The sequence below is a fragment of the Perna viridis genome, chromosome 7 (assembly GCF_037379345.1).
Source record: "Perna viridis isolate PV_CMFRI_1.1 ecotype Kerala chromosome 7, ASM3737934v1, whole genome shotgun sequence".
Classification (NCBI taxonomy): Eukaryota; Metazoa; Mollusca; class Bivalvia; order Mytilida; family Mytilidae; genus Perna; species Perna viridis.
Window position 1 is genome coordinate 35,625,407 of NC_142451.1, and position 21,576 is coordinate 35,646,982.

General features: G+C 33.1%; 1 protein-coding gene across 3 annotated transcripts; it reads right to left on the reverse strand.

Annotated features, from left to right (window-relative positions):
* Positions 1-775: 775 nt before the first annotated feature.
* LOC148612465 (glycerophosphocholine cholinephosphodiesterase ENPP6-like) lies at positions 776-17,837 on the reverse strand. Of its 3 annotated transcripts, none has more exons than XR_015924415.1 (10): positions 17,750-17,837; positions 17,295-17,546; positions 16,190-16,338; positions 14,891-15,059; positions 13,102-13,311; positions 11,609-11,697; positions 11,042-11,191; positions 9,751-9,844; positions 6,705-7,700; positions 2,749-2,885 (listed from the first exon to the last, which is right to left on the reverse strand). XR_015924415.1 is itself a non-coding variant. In XM_088593938.1 (10 exons), exons 2-9 carry the CDS (start codon positions 17,515-17,517, stop codon positions 8,573-8,575), a joined length of 1,119 nt encoding a protein of 372 aa, XP_088450064.1. In that variant the 5' UTR covers positions 17,518-17,546; positions 17,750-17,837; the 3' UTR covers positions 2,754-2,885; positions 8,537-8,572. The 3 variants fall into 3 exon arrangements, 2 of the variants coding, with proteins under 2 accessions (XP_088450063.1, XP_088450064.1); XM_088593938.1 differs by lacking the exon at positions 6,705-7,700 and adding an exon at positions 8,537-8,607 and having other exon boundaries at positions 2,754-2,885; XM_088593937.1 differs by lacking the exon at positions 6,705-7,700 and having other exon boundaries at positions 776-2,885; positions 17,750-17,835.
* Between the last annotated feature and the right edge of the window lie 3,739 nt (positions 17,838-21,576).

Consider the following 21,576-nt stretch of genomic DNA (forward strand, 5'->3'; position numbering starts at 1 on the left):
AATTGCTATAAGTTTCATTATCCTGAACAATCCTCCAGATTTTCTGCCTTACGTTGAGTCCGAACAGTTTAATATTATGTTTTACAGCGGCTGAAATGAATTACATATCCCCACTTACCCAAAAACAAAACAGTAATTTTATTAAGAAAATTATGTTGTACTTTTAAATTGTTTAACTCGTAAAATTTAATGACATTAGATTTAATTTAGTTAAAAACAAAAGTTTGATTATACAAGCATAGTTTAAAGGAATAAAAACATCAATTTAAAGCAAAATTTTGAAAAAAACGGGCAAATTTCAGATCCTAAAAATTGCTCATATCTCTGATTTTGCCACAAAACTTCAAGAAATGGTTTTAAATCGTTGATTTTTTACTTATGTTATAAATTTTAATCAGATTTCATGTCGTTTTCAACTAAACAGAAAAAATGTATTTAATGTGATAAATCACGATTTCAATTTTTTTTTCTTAAAATCATTACTGAAAATATATCTTTCCATTTTACAGAAACGACATATCGCAAGCATATAGATTTTATTCAAGTCTTGTCACATATTATATAAACTCAAATAAGGGAGTTGCTGAATACTACTAACATATTTTTTTCGGTTTAGGTTTCCACAAAAGCAGTACTCAATCGTTCTCAATTGAATTTTAAAACGATCGCTAGTAGCTTAATTTGCTTTAACCTCAAAACATGTTTCTAATATGTATCACACATTTTAGTTAAGGTACACAAAATGACAAACGTTGATGTTCCATCTTATCTACAGAATGAGAACATTCAGTGTCGAACTGCATTTCACCATCTTATGGATTCAAATATATGACAGATTGAAAAACAAATACTGCTGGTGGTTCAATGTTCCCTGGGAGTTTCACCGGCCCAGTGGTAAGAATTTTCTGACCAAAATTATATTACAGATTATTTACAAAAAATGAAATTTATTGTATTATGAAATTCAAAACCGTCTAAAACTCTGATGCCTCATTCCTTGCGGGATTTTGGCTTCCGATTTCGATATTTCTGATTATGAGTTATTCTTCCATACAGCAATTTTTCGATTAAACCTTCCTATGTTTAGTCCTTATTCTGCTGATAAGCTGTCACTCCTTAAAGCACGCATGCTGCATACCTTATTTGCAACGCACGGTGAAGAGGATAGCACAAAATTATATGTTAAAAAATCAAAGGAACCACTAAACTACGGAGAGTCCAATAAAATATTGACACTTTATAATGTTCTAATCCAAAATAATGTCGGACCTCTGAATTTTACATACACCACTCTTTGCACACTAGTTTGTACAAACGCATCTTATAAAAATATAAAAATATATTTTTACTAAAGAACAGATTAAATACTAAATTAAAGTATATTTAAATTAACACATTAACAATACATATATGTTAAGGGTATTATTACTTTATATACTTTATTTATCTATTATGGAAATCGTTCTTTATTTGTTCTTAGACAATTGTATCGGATGTTGCCATCTACAAGCAAACACTGTATGAAGAATGACGATGTAAAAGACTCTCTGAAGAAACAAACCATGGTTTATATAAAATAATCCCTACATTTTCTATTCCAACTAACTGATTCATAAATTATAGGTACAGAGGTACCTTTAATTCATAACAAAACGGAAAGCTAGAAGCATGGGTGTGGGTCATCAAAATTTGATCTTCAACAAAGAATGTCCATATAGAATTGGTAATAAATATCCTTAATGACTTAATAAGAAATTATACATACTTTGATATCATAGTTTTTTTTTAAATCTCAGTCCTTAATTGGCCAGAAAAGATATAAAAACTGAAAATAATTAAATCGAGAAAAAAATCCGAAATTGCACCTTTTCCTTCTCTGTCAGTCATCAATGATACCTTTTCCAAATTGTGCCATGAAATGAATATTTTTTTGCTCATTTTTCTTGGGGTAGTAGTAGCATTTTTCTTTAAAAAAAAAAAAAAAAAAACATAATTGAAATTTCAATGGTTTTAAGAATATACTTCATGTAAGGTTAAAACAAAAAAAAAGGTTCCATACTGAATCAAAATATCTAACGATTTGACATTATAAAAGTTAAGCCCTTGCCCTTCTTTTTTAAAATATTATACTTTGCAGTAAATGCTAAATTACAAGTGGAAAATTCCTTATGTGGCCCATGAACAATCTGATGGTATCGTGTGAGGTAAAAGTGGGAGAATTGTAACGATACATACCTCAACAACAACAAATGCTATACATATATCAATAAGTCTAACAGGTCGTAAATATCATCTTTCTTTTATTACATCGAATGTGTGGAAGGGTAACTGATGAACAATTCTATATTTATCAACGAATTAATTTCTGAATTTACACACATGCTCATTTTGTTTCAGATTTCAACAAATGAAGCAGTTATATCCATTTGTTATGATAATGTAGGATATCGTACATCAAGCAAATATTTGTTATCAATGCAAATATGCTACAATCATTATCTTTTTTCTTATAGCTGTTAATTTATTGTATGTAAATATAATAATATAATGCCGGTATAAACATAATCACACAACTAAATTTGTCTCATTTCGTTTAAAAGTACATGTATACATAAATAAAATAACGTTTAAAGCACCCAATATATCATGTGCCAGTCAGTTTTTTTCACATTACGTCAATAAGGGTACAAAAAGTAGAAACATTATACAAATGCACTTTGAGAAACAAGTGTTGGTTCTACTTGCGGATGACGTGGTACGAAGAACAGCTGAAATAGATGACCAAGAACCGTTATTTTGAGCTGGTTTTATCTGCAGAATATGACACATCAACTTGTATACATCAACAATGTGTACAGGAGATACTTTAGTGTTTTGCTTCAATTCTACAATAAATCATAATATCCGTTATTATATTTAACTGCATCTCAATAGGTTCGTGGTTTACTCATGAACAGATTTATTCGAAGAGTTGCAGTTTTTCTCCTTTTCTTTAAACCGGATTTATGTCAACTGAAAATCTCTACTGATGTTTATAGAAAAGTGTAGGACGCTTAGTGTACTCTACCAGTACACCTGGTCCATACTAACAGATTTTAGAGAAGTCAGGGTTACTTATTTAATTTATCAGTATATTTTTAAAGCTCATTTGTGTTATCTATTGTGTCGTTTCTGTTTTTTTTTTTTTGGCTAATCTTTGTTTCAGGATTAAAGATATCCTTCAAGTTTCTTTACGTTTAATTAAACGGTTTGGTTCGTTATTTTTAATCCAAATCAGTTCTACCGAAGGCTTAGAATATTGAATACTTATTCATTGCACTGAACAAAAAAAGAAATAAATAAAAGAAATAACCCTCAAAATATCGAATTGTTTTGTGTAAAGACCCGTACAAAAATATAAATATGTGTTAAAGTGCAAGTCCATATAATATTCAGGCACTGCCTGTAGCAGACGTGGTTCATAGAGTTGAAAACCCAACGAAAAAAGAACGCTTGTTTTAGTCTAAATATGCTATATTTTTACGTAACCACAGTTTTTATTTGTATTTTGTCTCAAGATTACACCACTGCTTCTCTTAACAGTACACGTCCAATGCACGCTAAAAATTTGCATGCATACTACTACATAGTAAATAACGATAACACTATGTTTTACCGACCAAATTCAAAATTTTTTGATATATTTGTAAATATTTAGCGCGTTGAACTTCTAATTGTAAAACATAAATATAATAAAATGATTTTATTTGAATGTTGCAAAGTAACAAGTCTTACAAATTTCCCTTTCTGAATTGAGAAGAAACCACAGACAATGTAATGGAAATTTGTTTATCGTGAATATCTAATGAAACATGGCTATATTTCAGGATAGTAATGCATATAGAATTACCATGGCAAATGCTTCATAAATAACTTATATGATGTCTAGTACTTGATAGTGCTGCGGACAGGCATCAGAAGTGCTCTAGTTTTCGAGTTCAATGGGCCTAGAGGGTATACGGCTATATCATGTCAATGGAAAGAGAAATCTATGTATTTTTTGAATATCGTACTTATCAAAGTGAAAAACGGTAAAGTTTTCTCCTATTTTGCATTTATAAGAGAAAGAGTCAAGGATCAATCGAATGCACTTTGATAAGTAATTTAAGTGAAATCGTTTATTGTAGGTATTTGAAAACAAATAACATGTAAAGATCACATGTATAGAATTTCAAAAATGTAAAAAATGACGTTTTCTGACAAAAGTTGACTGTTAAATCACTGAACAAAATGCCTATAAAAATTGTTGCATTTTAGTGTATTTTCAATGATTAAGAGATAATGACGCACCGTAAAATATTAAAATGTATATATAAATATTCTGTACTGAAGAACAAATAAAATAAACACATTGTCTACTCGATCTGCAACATGAGCTTTGCAAAATGAGTTTGAAGTTGCAAATTTTCACATATTTTAACTACTCATTATAATAAAATTGTAAAATACGAAATCAATTCCCGGACCACCTGTTCTGTCTCCGAACTGCTGGTACAACAAAAAAGCATGAATATTATCCAAAGTAACTTACTTTTTGACATGATCAATATTTTAAGTGTTTTTAAGCAGAAAGTTTGACTTTTTTTCTGTTATTCAGTAACTGAGCGCGCAACTATGTTCGTTTTGAGGAAATTAAAATGGGGAGCAGAGTATCCATAGTAAAGACAAAGCACCAAAAAATACAAAAATAGTCATAAGAATAACACACATAAATTTAAAGAATTAATGAGAACCCAAGTCCTTTTCCTTAAGCGCCCGTAGATCTGTTCTTATATAAAAGATGTCATTCCGAATTTAAATAAACTCCGGCATTGCTTAAAAGTCATCTAGTATGTGACTGTGAAAAAAAGAACGATAAAAGGATGTTTTGGAAATGGATTATTTCAAATAAAATAGGCCTTTACTACCATATAAACCGATCATAAGTTTCCAAGTTATGAGTGGCTTATTTCCGATTCCTAGCTTTTACAGCCTCTTCGCTGGGCAAGGGTTATGCTCCTGCCCCTCCCATTGCGTGAAGGGAGGGAGCAAGACCGCAACCTTTGGGTAGCGAAGCTGCATTTACAGTTGTGATAAACCTCAAATTCAGTTTAATTTTTATTGGTATTTAGATTATAACAAATCAAAATTCGAGAAGTGAACCATAAAGTGGCTCACTTATTCGTGAAGCAGACAGACGTGATTGGCTGCACGAATATTAAAATCATGACATTGTAAATGTTAAAAAAAAAACTTTTTTACCTTGTCAAAATATGACAACAGAAGTAACGATACTCTCTTATACCAATCAATTCAATGCACAAACCACTTACTACAACTGCTCTGTACATGTATGTTCACGCCGCAAAAATGTAGGTTTCTAACAACTTATAGACAGTAAATAGCAAATGATAGATTGTATCCCCGGTTTATAAGCGTCTTGATCAAAGCCCCTCCCTCTTTCTAATATTCTTGATCATTGTTACCATTGTGTCCTATTCATACGGCTACTAAAACTGGAGTCTTTTTGAGAGGTAAAAAATATATTGCGTCCGAACTTATTTCTTCTTTTTGCGTTGGAATGTTTACAAGGAATCTGGTTTGTTTTTATCAACTCGTTTAATCTGTTCAGAGTAGCGGCGGATCCAGTGGGGATGCAGGGGGTTGGCACCCCCTTTTTATTGGAAAATTTGTTATTTTCAGGTGTAAAATTGACAAAAGGTAAATAATGTCCTAGCACACACACATACCCTTTTTCTGAGGAATCCCGGCGGCACCTCTCCTTTTCAAAGTGTGAATCCGCCCCTGCAGACGATATTGCATAACTAGCATCAGCCTGGCGCACAGTTCAACATCATAGGACATAACTTTTGTGACAACATGCATGTACATGTATGCACATGCTTCCAAACTCATTTTGCGAAGCGAATCGAGAATGTTGTATTTATTTTATTTGTTATTCAGTACAGAATATTTAGATATATATTTTAATATTCTACGGTGCCTCATTATCTCTTAATCATTGAAAATGCACTAAAATGCAACAATTTTAGAGGCATTTTTGTTCAGTGATTAAATAGTCAACTTTTGTCGGAAAAAGTTTTTTTATGTTTGAAATTCTATACATGTGATCTTTACATGTTACTTGTTTCCCCGATACATACAATGAACGATTTCACGAGATTTTTTACATCTTGCAAGACTGGACATGACCATATGGACCTGTGCATCCATACCCTCCGATAAGTTATAATAAGAATCGTCTAAAAACTGCATCGACAACGTGTCGGCGACGGGAATATCGCGGCCCGGTAAATGTGTGACCTCAAGATTGTACCGATGTAACTGTAGTATCATGCGCTGTAAACGCGGCGGGGCAACATGAATCCACTTTCTCATAATTGAGACGAGCGGCTTGTAATCGGTTTCGACTTTAACTTGGTGACCGTAGACAGACTGTTGAAACCGCTTGTATAGAACTAAAGCTCTAACTGTCAGGACTTATATGAACAAGGTATACGACAGATGCCAAGTGATGACAGTACATTGCCATTGTACGCTGACAGTGTGCGTTCAGGTTTTTAAAATGAACACAATTGTTATTCACAATACAAGTGATTAGGCAATACATTAACTTGTGAACCTGTATCTAATTTAAATTTTAGAATTTTGTTATTTAAACCAACATTTAATTCAGAAAAAGCCTGGTCATCATGGAGCTGTGACTGTATGCTGTCAATGTAGAAGTCATCTTCGGATTCCCGTTCTTTTTGATACGGTACTGTTTCTACTTCATTTACGGCCTTTGACCTGCACACGCTCGCCAAATGGTTCCATTTTGCACTTGTTACACTTCCTTCCTTTGGCCGGACACGTGCCTTTCGGTGAATGATACAAACCACGTTTACCGCACGATTTCTTCTTATTAATGGCCTGGTTCCTGGTCTGTTGTTTACTAGCAGCATTCGTATGGCTTCCATGGCTTGTCGGCGAAGCCTTCAATGTGTATGAATACGTAGAGTTCTTTGATTTCACGGCATGTACTTCTGCTGTCGTTGTCGGCGCGTTATTCATCCTTCTGAGCTGCTCCTCAGAGTACTCGTGTGTCTGAGCTATTTGCATGGTCTTTTCGAGTGCCAATGTGTCGCCTTCAATTATGAGTCGTTCCTTGGCTTTCTGGCAATTCGTACCGAAAACGATTCTGTCACGCAACATCTCGTTTGGCTCCTTATAAGCACAGTCTTTAGCAATGAGCTTTATTCTAGTGACAAACTGTTCGACGCTTTCATTACCTTGCCGTTACTCGTTGAACTTATAACGTGCAAAGATAGAGTTCTTTTTGGGTTCAACATGACCTTTGAATTTCTTTTTAAATGAGCTTCTAAACTCTTCTTGTCATCTTCTGACAAATCCAACGTATTGTAAACGTCTCTACCGGTGGCCAATACTCACAATAGGGCGTAATTTATCTTAATTTTCTCTTCCTTATTGTTCAAGGGGCCAGAATGAATCAGTCTTACGTACTGTTCAAATTTCTTCCATGCCTCGGTGAAATTTCCCGCATTCCAGTTGACTACTGGGGGCTGAATTGTATGTAGATCCATTTGTGGACGTTTCAGTAACTACCTGACACCATGTTATGTAACGGATGGATGTTAGACATCTTAGACTCTATGGATAGCCTGAACAACATCACAACAAAGTGTACGACATTATTGATTATTTATTTAACAGGAAGTAACTCTCACAAGAGCACAAATTAAGTGTTGCAAACTCCGACCAATATATGAACCAGGTATTACAAAATTCGACCTCAGATAATGTTACAACTACGTAAGTATTCAAACTTATCATGAATTACATAATCAATTTAACGTAATCACACAAAGATAATCAAAATTTATACTCAAAAAGTAAATAAATTACTCAAAAATGATATACAATTAAAAAAAAAACCAACAAACAAACAAATAAAGGGTGTACAAATGAGACAAATAATACAAAGAAAGATAACTCTAGTCATAATATCATCCCCCTTTTTATACTTACCTGAAAACAAAGCGTCATACAATTGAGTGACGTTAATGAGAGCACTTAAGGGGTTCCTATGGGGTCGTTTCCGCCCCTCCTTTTGGGGAACCTTTTCCCAGGTCAACAGCCCATGATTTTTTCACTTGTCAAGGATCCCCTATGTAAGTCCACTTCCGGTCAACAGCGGATCATTTCCGATCTCGAAAGTTCCCCTTCCGGGGACCCCGGTCACTTCAGGTCAATTGACATCGGGAACGTCATGCCCACGCGCATTTTGGCGGGCATTAAATTTGGCGATTCGAAGGTATAAGGGTATACGAAAAATTTGGGCGTTTCTTATTTTGGCGCATGCTAAGTGGTGCACTGTGTACTGAACCCAGAGTTTATATTTTGCCGTTTATAGACAGACTGTTTAAGTACGCAATAATAAATATCCTATGAACATTTCGTGCTATACGGTATACGGTATATCATTTCGTATCATTACCTAAGTAACTGTCAAAATCCAAAATGAAAAAGCCATTTAAAAAGTCCGTATAAGTCTATTGAGTGGTATTCCTGTTTGACGAAGATAAAACCATGTGTAAGAAAAAAAGTAAAAATACCGGGATAGAAGTTCGAGTTTAAAACGGGTATGTATAAGACAACTGAATATTTGTTTCAAAATGCATTTAATTAACTTAATGCCGAATAAGTATTTACATTTTACAGCGAGTTGAAAAAGACCAGTTCCAATTTCAATACAAATCTGGGTAGACTACTGAGTAGTTTAAATAGCTCTATAGGTAGATATATGCCCTACATTATACCAATGTGTCCTACTTAACTACCAAAGAACACCTTTGTGATTTTGGACACTGCCTTTTAAGTTTGAATAGCTGTCAATTATGATGAGCTTAACCTCTAAATGTCAAGTTAATACAACTCACTGAGGCCATATAAATCATTGTTCAATTTTCTATACTGGTACATTTTCAAGCTTATATTTTAGGGCATCTTATAAAAACACTGTAAACCCCAAAAAATTAAAAATGATACTAGTATTTACAATCACTTTACACGATTTCTTTAACATTTTTTTAAAACTGCATTTAATATTAAAAAGGTCCTTTAAAGGACTGGTGCATGCATTTATATTGTGAACTTAAAACATGGCCATTTTGCAAACGTGTAATGAATGTTACCCTAACTTTAAGCTCTTAAAACTACCTCAGCTAAAAAGAATCTCAGTTTAATAATGTATGAGCGTCAAATTCTTTCTAAAAAAGTTTAAGCATTCAGTTCAATTAAGTAATTGAAACTAAAACTAGGCTTGGTCTATGAATATTTAAATAAAATTAACAGTATTATCCAACCAGAAACAAGTAAATCACTTGTATATAGAGTACAAGCTACCCAAATACAGTGATGGATGGCATGATGTAAAGGTGAAGGTCATCATAATTGAAGCCATTCAAACTTAAAAGGTCACACAGGTGTTCTGAAGCAGTTAAGTAGGACACATTGTTATAATGTAGGGCAGATTTCTACGTAGAAAGCTATTTAAACTACTTAGTAGTTTACCGAGATTTGTATTGAAATTGGAACTGGTCCTATTCAACTCACCGTAAAATGGATTTAATTTCGTTGGTAACATCTAAACTATCTGCGAGTTTCTCAAATTTCTCTTGAAAGATATATCAATTACTCAAATGAACAAACCTGGACCAGAAGCCAAAAAAATTCCCTTCATGTCCTTGAAAGCAGGATCGTATCCATGGTAACCTTTATAATTAGGAAACGATGGCCTGTAAGGCTGAAGAATATTATTCATAAAAAGCATTATACAGAACAAGAAATATAGAACAAACAAGTAAGGTTATAATGAAAAACGTATATTTTTTCACTGCAATTTAGGACACACAATTTTTTAGCTGAATGATTGAGGAGACTAAAGCTAAAAAGCTTTTTAAGTAGTTAAATTTAGCGCAAAAAACATACTGATATAGTTTAAATTTTTAAATTTTTAAAATATCTATAAATAAACAAATTTACTTTACCTCTGTTTGCAATGTTAATAATTAGTGGAATGGCGCGTTCGATTGCTTGTAGCACAGTCCGTATGCTTGTACATCCTGACAATAAGCATGTCGAACATTGGTAGCGACTTCTTACACTAATAACTTCAGTATTGTACACTCGTATACGATTTTCATAATCATGCTGCTGATCGGTGCTTCATACGAGATCAAAATGTACCTCTTAAATACCATACGTGCATATGTGTTCTGCGTGTATTTTTTACTTATATGAGATCGGGAAGTTAACATGAAAAGATGAAATGATTAGCATTAGCATTAGCATTGAACTTTCTGTAAGATGGGTGAAAAACGTCTATTTTCCGATTTTAATAGTGTTTTGCTTGAAATTTGCCGATCTTAGTCGATTGACGAACTGTTGCGTTACACAACAAAGTTCAAAAGTAAAGTCAGTACATATCAAACTTTACAACAGAATTCATTATAAGCTTTTTAAAACCGACAAAAGCTTTTAAAACTTTCTAAAATGTCAAGTATATTTTCGGAAAAGGAGTACACTTATTTTGTATGATACGATATGCCAAAAGATGCGAAATGGAAAAAAATATGAATATATATCGATCAATCGACCTAAAATCTTAAAGTTTCAGCTCACTAAAATTTGTGTTTTTGTTTTTAAAATTCTGAACGAAGTCCATACATATATCTACTTCAGGGTTTATGATGAAAATGAGAAGATCACTGATTCATTGGGAATTAAGTTTAGTAGAGCATTGAATTCGCGTGGATGTTGAAAGCAAGCCAAAATCAGTGGCATAGAATTTTTTAAGATAAGCGATTTTAAAGACTTCAGTCTTAGATGAAAATTATTAACAGATATTTCGTCCGTTTTGTCAAAATCGATATTTATATATCACCTAGCTCTTTTAGTATTCGCAGTTTAGATAATTGCCGACAAGTGTTTAAAGCAATACCTGTTGGATCATCCATCCTTTATCAGATACAAGCACTATAGGGGGGATTCTATAATGGTTTTTATAGTGCCATTCCTCGGGAATGTCATTCTTTAGGTACACTTGGAAATGATTTGTAATGCTTCTTGCTGTTTTTATATCATTGTATACCTACAAAGAATTATACTTTGCTACTAGTTTGACGTCCTATTAAAACATAATAACATATTATTAAAAAGTAAAACTAGAAAACTTCGAAAAAATAAAGTTTATAAGTTAACCCCTCAATATGAATCGGAACAAATAAAAAAAATCTTGTTAGAATCGGCTCTTATGATAGATACGCTACAGTACGCTCGTCATAAATCGCAGGCAGTGTAGCGTATCACAACAGCTGATCTTGACTGCAAATCAAATCAGAAATGTATTTTAATTGTAAAACGATTTGAGTTTTTGTTATTACATACACAGTTGTTTATTTTTATAAGAAGCATAAGAAATCAGAAATCAATCAATAAATAAGGAAGACTGGAAATCCTACCCCAGATTGATATTTTCTTACATGTATCATTATTATGAGCTAAATACCTTTTCTATTCTTTCATGTTTAGGCCAAACATTGACGACGGGCCCAGCGTCTAATATCTCAGCTTCCAGATCATTCTTCTCAATGACATCTACATTATAACAAAGCAAGCAATTGTTTTTTTCATATCATCCTATGTTATAAAATATTGTTATAAGTACACGTACGTAATTATAATTGCATTTTTTTGTAAATATGTTGATGTCATACGTTCTCTGCTACCAGAATGGGTAATCAAGGGAACCAGGATTCGAATGGTAATCTTAGTGTGAAGACTACCCAGGGAAAATAGAAACTCACAAAGAACATGAAATATTCGAAATAACAAGTACAAAGAAACAAAAGTAAATGAGATAAATTGACTTAACTAATAACTGAGAGCATGGACTAGAAGCATTGGTGGGGTAAGCGTTCTCTGCTTTTCTGTAAACAACTTTTGAGCTGCTCGTAAAATGTCGTGTCTAGGGTAGACGAAAGAGGAAAGGAAAAAAGACACGGTGAACAGATCGTTTCTCATGGTGCAGATAGATACGCCATAAGGGCCCGTTCAAGAGTTCATGATTTATTTTAATCTTGAAGCAACATAACCTTGTTTCAGAAACCGTTTAGCACGGTTAAATATCTGCGAAGTTTCGGCAAGCTCTGACATAATGTAAGTTGTGATATAACTCTATACACAAGTGCTGAGTTATCTTTTATCTGAAATTTATATGCTTTATTTGCGTAACTTCATGATTTTTTTTACTATGAAAATTTGTATAATAAAAATTCCCCTTTCAAGGGAAGATAATTGCGGGGGAAATGCGCTCATGAAATGTAATGGGAATTATCAGTTCGTGACCCAATTTTATATATATATATATATATATATGAAATAATTTTAGTAAATTGTTTTTGGTATAAATCAATAAGAAATTCTATATGACAATCATTAATTGTTTCCGAAATATCAGAATTCCCTACAGAATCCATATTAAAGATTGCCTTTAATAAGACTCAATTATCTGTAAATCAAATTCGGTGACCTATAATTTTTACATTAAAATTCTTAAGTGTGTTCGTTCAGGGTCATTTTAGAGAAAAACTAGGAAAATCTATACATTTGAAATATTAGGTATGATCTACATTTACCATAAGCCGATCGCAAATAGTCAAAATAAATGTCCTTAATGTAGGATTGTTTAAAATTATTTCACTAACAGAGATAGTTTTGGATTTTCAAATCTTGATCAATCATGTTGACATCGAATTAAATAGAGAAATTTTGGTGAAGGACAATATTTGTCATAACAATTGCAGATAAATCGAGACTTTTGACTAGGAAAGCAACTATTTAATGATCCCTTAGTGGTAAGACCATGGCGTGTACAAGATGCAAAATGAAGAAAATTTTAAAACTGTTCAACGTGGATTTTTTTCTAGACTATCTACATCAGACATTTTTTCATAAACCAAATTTAAGTAAAAGAAAAAGTCTTTTTGAGGTAAAACTAACCGGTGAGGTCGATACTTCTTGTGATTGAAATATCTGTCATCCCATGATCAGAAACAAAGATGACAGAAACTAGATCCTTCAACCCTTCGCTTGTTATATTAGCCATAATATCCCCTACGACACGATCAAGATCTATCAAACATTCCCTGAGTTCGGTGCTATTTGGTCCAAAACGATGTCCAATATGATCGATGGCCTCAAAATATAATGCTGAAACAATAATATAATAATAAACAAATATAACAGACGAAATGATGTACATAATACATCCTTCAGTCAATACCAACAATGACAGACCATAAACTGATTTAATCAAAAGGGTCAACAATCGACTTTTTATGCCTTGTATCAAATGTGTTTTAAAAAAAAAACGGTGTTTCAACACAATACAAAAAATAATACGTCTATCAAAACTATATCTTATTCGCCACCATCGAACTAGCAATTTTCTATACCATATAATTATTACAATATATAATCTAAAAGAACCTGCACATATCATTATAAATTCGTTTTATTAGACGTCGCCTTTTACATATTTCTATGTCCCTATTGTATTCAAGGTTTTAAATTTTCCTCCAAAATTGTATGAGTTAGATAAGTGAGTGTTGTTTTCTTGTTTATGTTCGTTTGTGTTTTCGGAGGGTAATAACAAATTACCAGACTGGTAAAATGCAGTCAATGGTCAAAAGAAATTGTCAAAAAGAAAAGTTCGTATAACAAATGGCAATATCAGGGTAAAACCCGGAAGGTTAGACACCACCGTTATGGCCCTGACTTGGAACAGGCATTTCTGATATGAATAGTTGGTTAAACCAGGTTCCATAGTGCGCTATAAACTTCCCGCTTCCATTATGGTTAATAACTCCTGGTGTGTTTCAGCACAAATTGGCAGCATAAATTGACACGGATCCAAATCGGTAAGTCAGTAGTCAAAACAGAACTGAAGATATGACCAATAAGTAAGAGAATGATAATAACAAAATTACCGAACTGATATAAAGAGCATTAAGAAGTGGCCACTAGCACTGATATACCTTAACAACTGAGACATATAATTACCATATGCAAGGAAAGCTGGTATATTACTGCACATATTTTTTGTGTACTGAGATGGCTAATGATTTTGAGGTGAAGGTATAAAAATGACACAGATGGAGAGTATCGGTTGTCTCCTTAATTTCTAGTTCTGGTGGATAATAAAACGGAGCCTATTCTGCCCTCTCCAAACTGGCGATTATTAAAAGAGAAAACACCGCCAATATATCGATATGGATAATTAAGGGAACTATATTCTTATACCCTTTTGTCTTCAACAAAATTTTTGAAGAACTCCGATTAATGTGAGTCTCCCCCTATTATAACTGTGTAAAAAATTCTCCAATCGACAGTAAATGTGTATTTTGGCACACGGGTCTAATATCATGATGATATAAAGAAAAGAGAAATATTTTCAATGAAGACTACTTGATGAAAAAAGTTAAAATCGAAATTTGTTTTGGCAAGCGCGACGCTCGGTTGAAAATACTTTAGCTTGGAATTCATGGATACAAAATATTTGTCAGGCAATGCCATTTTGTTTCGTAACACATTTATAGCCAAAATATATATCGCTTAAACAATGATAACCCTTCGATAAAGTCAGTATGATATCAAGCGTGAGAAAGGAAAACATACCGAATTGTTCAATTGTCATTTATTCTGTTGAAAGTATAAATTTCTTACGGTGGTCTGATGGTTAAACCTTATTCAAGTCAAAACTGTGTTGTTTAAAAATATAAATGCATACCTGTGAAGTCTGCCGAACCATTTTTAAATGACTGGATAGCGCTATTTGCTGCTGTTCTCAGATGAGACACACCCGGAATTTCAGCAGGATACGGTTCACAAAAGGTTGGTTTTAGACCTTTAATTTCAATCTCACAACCCATCCAGTAATACACTTTACATCTTTTTCCCTATTATAAATTGGTAATGCATTTTTGTGTAACTACAACTATGTTTAATTATTTTCTTCGTATTTAGATTCTAAACCGTACATCTTCGACACAGTTTTAATTAATCTATTATCAAATAAAACCAATATTATATACATGTATATAAACTTAACAGTAATACCTTCAAGTTCTAACTTCTGAATGCAAACATACATCCCTCCACTATGCGCGACTTCAACCATTTCAAAAAGTTGATTTTCTAATTTACATCCAATGTTGGGGTATACCATGTCATTAAAAATATATCACCCACTAGCATCTTTGAAAATCTTTAGAAATATAAAAATCTCAATCGTTTATTTAGTCTTTTCGTCCGCGTCATCCCCTTTTGACATTTTCAGTCCTAAAGACGTTATATGCCCTTAGAATCTGCAAATGGAAATTTGTGAAATTATTTGTTGGTTCTTATACATAAAAAAACTGCTATTATTTCGGGGAAAAAGGTGGGAGGAAATTTCGAAAATTGTTTTACCACTTCACTGCTTAGGGAAATCAAGACAACCAAGATTCAAATGGTAATCAGAAGGAAGATAATCATTATCTAGGGATACCGATTCGACCAAGAAATTAGACACACAAATTGAAGTTCAACGCATAACCAACATAGCATGAACATAGGAAGAAAAGTAAATGAGCAACCCGGAATCCAGAAACGTCTTAAATTGTTGAGATACCTGCTGAGTAATTAAAAAAATGTTACGTCCGGAGAAAACGAATGAGGAAAGGAAATCTATGATACGGTGAAAAAAAAATTGTTTTCATTGTGCGGATAGACAAGAAAACTGGAATTCTAAATAGATGTATCTAATGATTTTATAATAAACATTCTTATGAATTAAAGCCTAGACTAGTGAGCAAATTTTAAGATTTAGGTTAATGTGTTGTATGTACTGTTTTTCATGTTTTACAGTCGTTTTAAAAACTGTTTATTCTTGTTATTCCTTGTTTTGTTTATTTTCAAACGATATCAGTTTAGAAAAAAAAAACGGTACAAACAAATAAAGGTTTTTCTATAATCATAAACCTTTTAGCGTCAGATTTTATAAAGTAATGTAACGATTGATACCAAAAAATAACACAAAAATGCATACTTGACGTTCAGCTGCAATCCATATTGGTTCTGCGTCTTGCCAAAATATTGGTTCATACCAAGTAGAAGAGTTTTGTAGATCTAAATACTTATTTGTCTTTGGATCGAACATGTTGTTCCCGACCATGCCATGGCTTTCAACATGCAAACCTACGTAAAAAAAATGTAATAATTTATATAGTGCGACATTTAACCAACATAATTGACTAACACATCGTTTGTTGTTTTTGCTTACTAGAATCTGATTTGATGGGATACCAAGAATCTGTGGTATGTCAAACAAAAGGAATAGCATATGCACCCTGATCAGATCAATCAAAACCAGTGAATTTTTCTGCAAGCATTTTCGATAAATGAGATTAAAGTACATGCCATTAAATATTTTAATATCAGTCTGTATTATATAGCGATTCCATGCTTTTGTCCTGTCTGTATTAAGTAAGTACATTTTAAGGTCCCGAGTATCAAAAACGGTTAAAGAAAATTTAGATTAAGCTTCTCATATTGAACGAAATGGTTTTATAGATTAAGTCGCTTGTTTCATTCCACTTTATAAATCGTTACACAAAAATAAATGTATAAAACTACAATCGTTTATTTCATATAAGTGAAAAATCAGTAATTTCAATTGGATAAAACCTTTTCACGTGGTATTAATTAATCTGCAGTAAAAAGTTTTAGCAGTCAATACCGGTTACGAGTTTAGAGTTACACCCCCTTATTCAAACGCATTAGTGATCAAGCAGTCGTCAATGTAAATATGTAAATACACGTCAGCTCCTGATGCAGAAACACGATTCGTATCGCTTTCTGAAACAAACAAAAATATCAAAGATATGGTTCCTCAATGAAATTAACTTTATAGTTGTTGATAAACTGGTCAATATCGTTTGATGCTCGGTCATTATTTTGGCTACCCACAGGACAGTTGTGTGACCAAGACCGCGATACTGACCGAGCAGCGGGCAAGGTCATTATCGCTGTCGCTGTCAATACCACAGTCCCGTGGGCAGTCTAAATATCACGATATTGACCATTTATCATCAACTTTAACATAATTACATCTTCAGTTTATATGCAGTTACATTGCCAACATATACACTAACCTGTTAACACTGAGTAATAATTCGGAAGTGATATTGTGGGAAAATCAACATCCATGTACTCTGCTTTAACACCAATTTCTTGAAACTTCTGAAATCCCAACAGTTCTATGTTTTCAAAGTAATCCCATCGGAACCCATCCAGCAGGATCAACATTAATTTGTGACCACCACTTGAACATGTTATTCCGAAGGAAAGGGAGAGAAGTACCAAAATGAGTAACATTTACTTGGGTACTTCTATATCCTTAGGTTCTGAAAAAAATTTTAAACTTTTAAAACATCACGTAATCTTGTAAAAAAAACCAAGTTCAACATTAAAACAATTATCTTTCAGATAACAAGGCAACTACCATATTTGCATTAAAAGTTTTTTCTTTCAATTATATTCTACAAAGCTTTTGAAGAACGAGACCTAAATTAATGTTTATATGTAATTCAAAATAGAAGGTTCTTACCTTTCGGTAATGTAACGAATTGATAAGAACTCAAGTTAGTGTATATACGTGATGGTATCAACTACAATACATTGCTCACACGTATACATTAATAGAAAATAATTGTGACTATCATTTATCTCACAGAAATGTACAATATTGCAGAAATTGCCGTTGTATATATTGAGTTGATTTTCTTTCCTTAGCATAGGCATTTCTGTTCATAACCGTACAGAAGTGACATCATATGGGTTAGTCAGATTTACAGAGAAAAAGATAATGTGTTGTCTCTATGTTATGCTTCTTTAAGTAAGTATGTATAACAGCAATCTTATACATAAATTTTCCCATTTTTTTCCGCCATTTATTAATCAACTACCCAAAATACGTTGAAATATGTCAAAAACTGACCAATTGATATGAAATCAAACCGGGCATCTATACGGGGCCAATATGAAAAAAAGAGGGCCAATATGGATCAAACCAGGGCCAATACGGCATCATAACTTCCGGTCGTTTGACACCGCCATTTTGTTAGAATTTGATATAATGAACTTTGATCACCAGGACTAAAAGCTGCAGAAACACGAAAAGAAATCTTCCATTTTGTACAAAAACGGTATTAAAGACTGAATATAATGCAAATAAATCTACATGTTCTTGGTAAAATACGAAAACAGCTGTTCTACAAATCATCTAGTTGAGTTGGTTAATAAAACTGTCAATAAATATGTAATTTCATGTTGGCCCTGTTATAAGTTTCGGTCAATCATATTGGCCTCGACAGCCGTATTGGCCCTCGGGGATGTCTTGGGACCAATACGACCGTCTCGACCAATATGACAGACCTCAAACCTATAAATATGAAATTACATATTTATTAACATATATTACTATCTACACAAGTATGAAATTGCAATCGTATTGCATGGACTCGAATTTCCATTATTAGTATATTAGTAGATGTAACAATAGTCAGCGGGGAGTATTGAAACCTGTTAAACATTGGTCTGCCTGTTAACAATCTTCTCTTTGTAATTATCAACAAACCTTAGGCTAACGAATGATAGTAATTTTTACACCTTTCCGGTAAGTGATATTATAATATAATTATAAATATATTCATGATTCATAGTTGTACCTCACAAAAGTCGAGAAATAATATTTTAGAAATGAAGATTGCTGCAATCCTCGCTATTGTCTTAGTTTTTCTTCATGCAACGTCCGTGCAAGCGATTCCAAGAAGAAACCGGAACTCTGTTAAGTACATCTGTTTGTTTCGTGGAAAAGAATATCTTATTGATTTTGAAATGGTTAGAAAATTCAATTCGCAAATTCCATGTCGAACCATTCAAGTATCCTATGGACGAGTTCGGCAATTTATTATGTGATTTATAATATAATTTCTTTGTCATTAATATGCTGTTGCAAGTGGAAACTATCTTAGAGACGTTCTTTCTAAATGTAAATACATTTCATGTGAGTAATCGAACTGTTTAAATCATGGATGTTGTAAGTTTATGTGACAATTGCAAAACCCAGCAGGCATTCAGTATTTCTATTACACTAGGGAAAAACGTGAAAAAGGGATGAAAACGGATAGCGTTTGCGAGAGGTGACGACCAATGGAAATTAAAAATGAAAGACTTTCCTCTAAGTGACGATCGGCGGGACATATACTGGAGTGATCCTGGCTACCATAAACAGCATATAAACATTGTTTTAGCAAATTTGATGAATAAAAGTGAATGTTTAATTACAAATTACATATATTTTTTTTTTATTTAAAACGTATTTTCCTTTATGTATTTAGATGGAAATCTGTCGACTTTTTCAATGTTAAAATAGTGTTAAAACGTACTGATAACGATCGTACAACATAAGAACAAATACACCCATGTAAGTGGAACTGATTTGAACTTATTTGAACACGATAACGCTATACTCATTACTTTATCAGTAACTTATTTAAATAATGACCTGATTTTCAGCGGGAGTTTCTACAGAAAGAAACACTTCATCACACCAAATAAAAACTAGGATACATCATGAAATGATGATAAAAATGATAATATGAGAAGCTTTTTTTTTCTCACTCAAATGGGTTGTTGTTTACAACAAAAAATGAAAATAAAACAAATCTAAAGAAAAGAATCAAAGTCTTAAAAATCATGAAAGCGAAAAGAAAAAAAAAGGAACATACAAACAAACAAAACAAAATAAAAAGAAAAATAAAGTAGGAACAAAATATAATGAAAAAATTGAAACGAAACGAAAACAAAGTGCAAAAAATTTACATCAACCGATAAAAACACCTCGGAAATCCCTGTTTCGCTTTAAATACCATACTCTAAAACTCCTTATAAATAATAAAAACGATGGGTAATATATTCATAAGATGTCCAGGCACGCCAAAAATCTGTTCAATTCCAGTTACAGCCAAGATTAGTAGAACATTACTAGCAAATAATTTAAGGATGGATTGTCACCGCATCCTGGCAATCAGGAAATCTTGGTATCTTGGATTATTCTTTAACAGAAATAAGCTAATATGTGTAAGCACGATTAATTTCCTGTAAATTTATCTATTTGATAAAACACCATAAGATGTGTGCCTCACCAGAAGATGATGAAATTTACATTGAATATTTCGGATAAATGATATCCTTCTTCAGCATAAAACACATATAACTTTATGAGCATAAAACTCACAGAACTTTACGAGCATAAAACTCACAAAGTTCAAGATCAAAACAGATTCAGAAGCTGAATCACGTACGCTGTGGATGACTGTACCTTTATCAAAGGCACACATACGCAAATGGAAAGGAGCCTGAATGAAAATAACAAAGGGGGTCTTTTTATCAAAATTAAAAGAAAAAAATAACTGTGGAAAACAATTAAAAAAGTCAAAATAAAGTAGTACGGCGTATTGATGTATATCATGTAGTGCTGCACTAGCCTTAGACCAAGACCTGAAAATGAATTATTTTTTCCCGTTTATTCCATCTGGAGAAGTTGTTTGTAATTTCTTCATCCAAAAGCTTTCCCGAGATACTCTTTTACATTTTGACCAGTTTTTTATTATGTTCTATGATCATAACAACAATATTGTGGAGATCCTCATGGGTGTGTCCGGCGGATCTAAGATGGCGACTTAGAGGGAGGTCTGGTTTGCATTTATAGTCATTGCGATGACCATTCATACGCCTGTTGAAAGGTTGTTCTGTTTCGCTTACGTACTGCATACCACATCGGATGGTATGTAAGCACAAAAGGAACCCTTTTGTTCTTTTTCTTAGGTTTGTACTCGAGGAGATCTTTACGGCTGATGTTGTTAGCATGTTCAAATCCCCGATCTATATCTGTTGATTCGTAACCACGCGATAACAAATGACCACGGAGTTCATCTAGACGTTTGTTGGTGGTATCGTCAGATGAGCAAATATGCCGAATTCGAAGTGCCTGGCTGTATGGTATGCTTTTAGTACAATGTTTTGGATGACAAGTATTGGGAGATAAGTATTGGTGACTATCAGTAGGTTTGCTGTGAAGATCCATGGACATTTCCCCGTCTTTTACAAACGTAGTAGTATCCAAAAATGTTATTTTAGTGTCAGAAATTTCATGGGTGAATTTGATTGATGGATGAACATTGTTGGCATGTGTGATAACATTGTCAAAATTTTGTTTCGACTCAGTCCATTTCATGTCAACATCATCGATGAATCGAAACCAAGAGAGGGATTGCGATAAAGATGTTGAAATTATTTGATTTTGTAATTTACCCATGAAGATGTTAGCATACGAAGGGGCCATTTTCGTTCCCATAGCTGTACCATTGATTT

Coding starts and splice junctions, on each gene's coding strand:
- LOC148612465 (XM_088593937.1), bottom strand. CDS start 17,517: ATGTTACTCATTTTGGTACTTCTCTCCCTTTCCTTCGGAATAACATGT. Junction 16,339..17,294: donor TTATTACTCAGTGTTAACAG/GTTAGTGTATAT, acceptor TTTTTTACGTAG/GTTTGCATGTTGAAAGCCAT. Junction 11,192..11,608: donor AACATGAAAGAATAGAAAAG/GTATTTAGCTCA, acceptor AATTCTTTGTAG/GTATACAATGATATAAAAAC.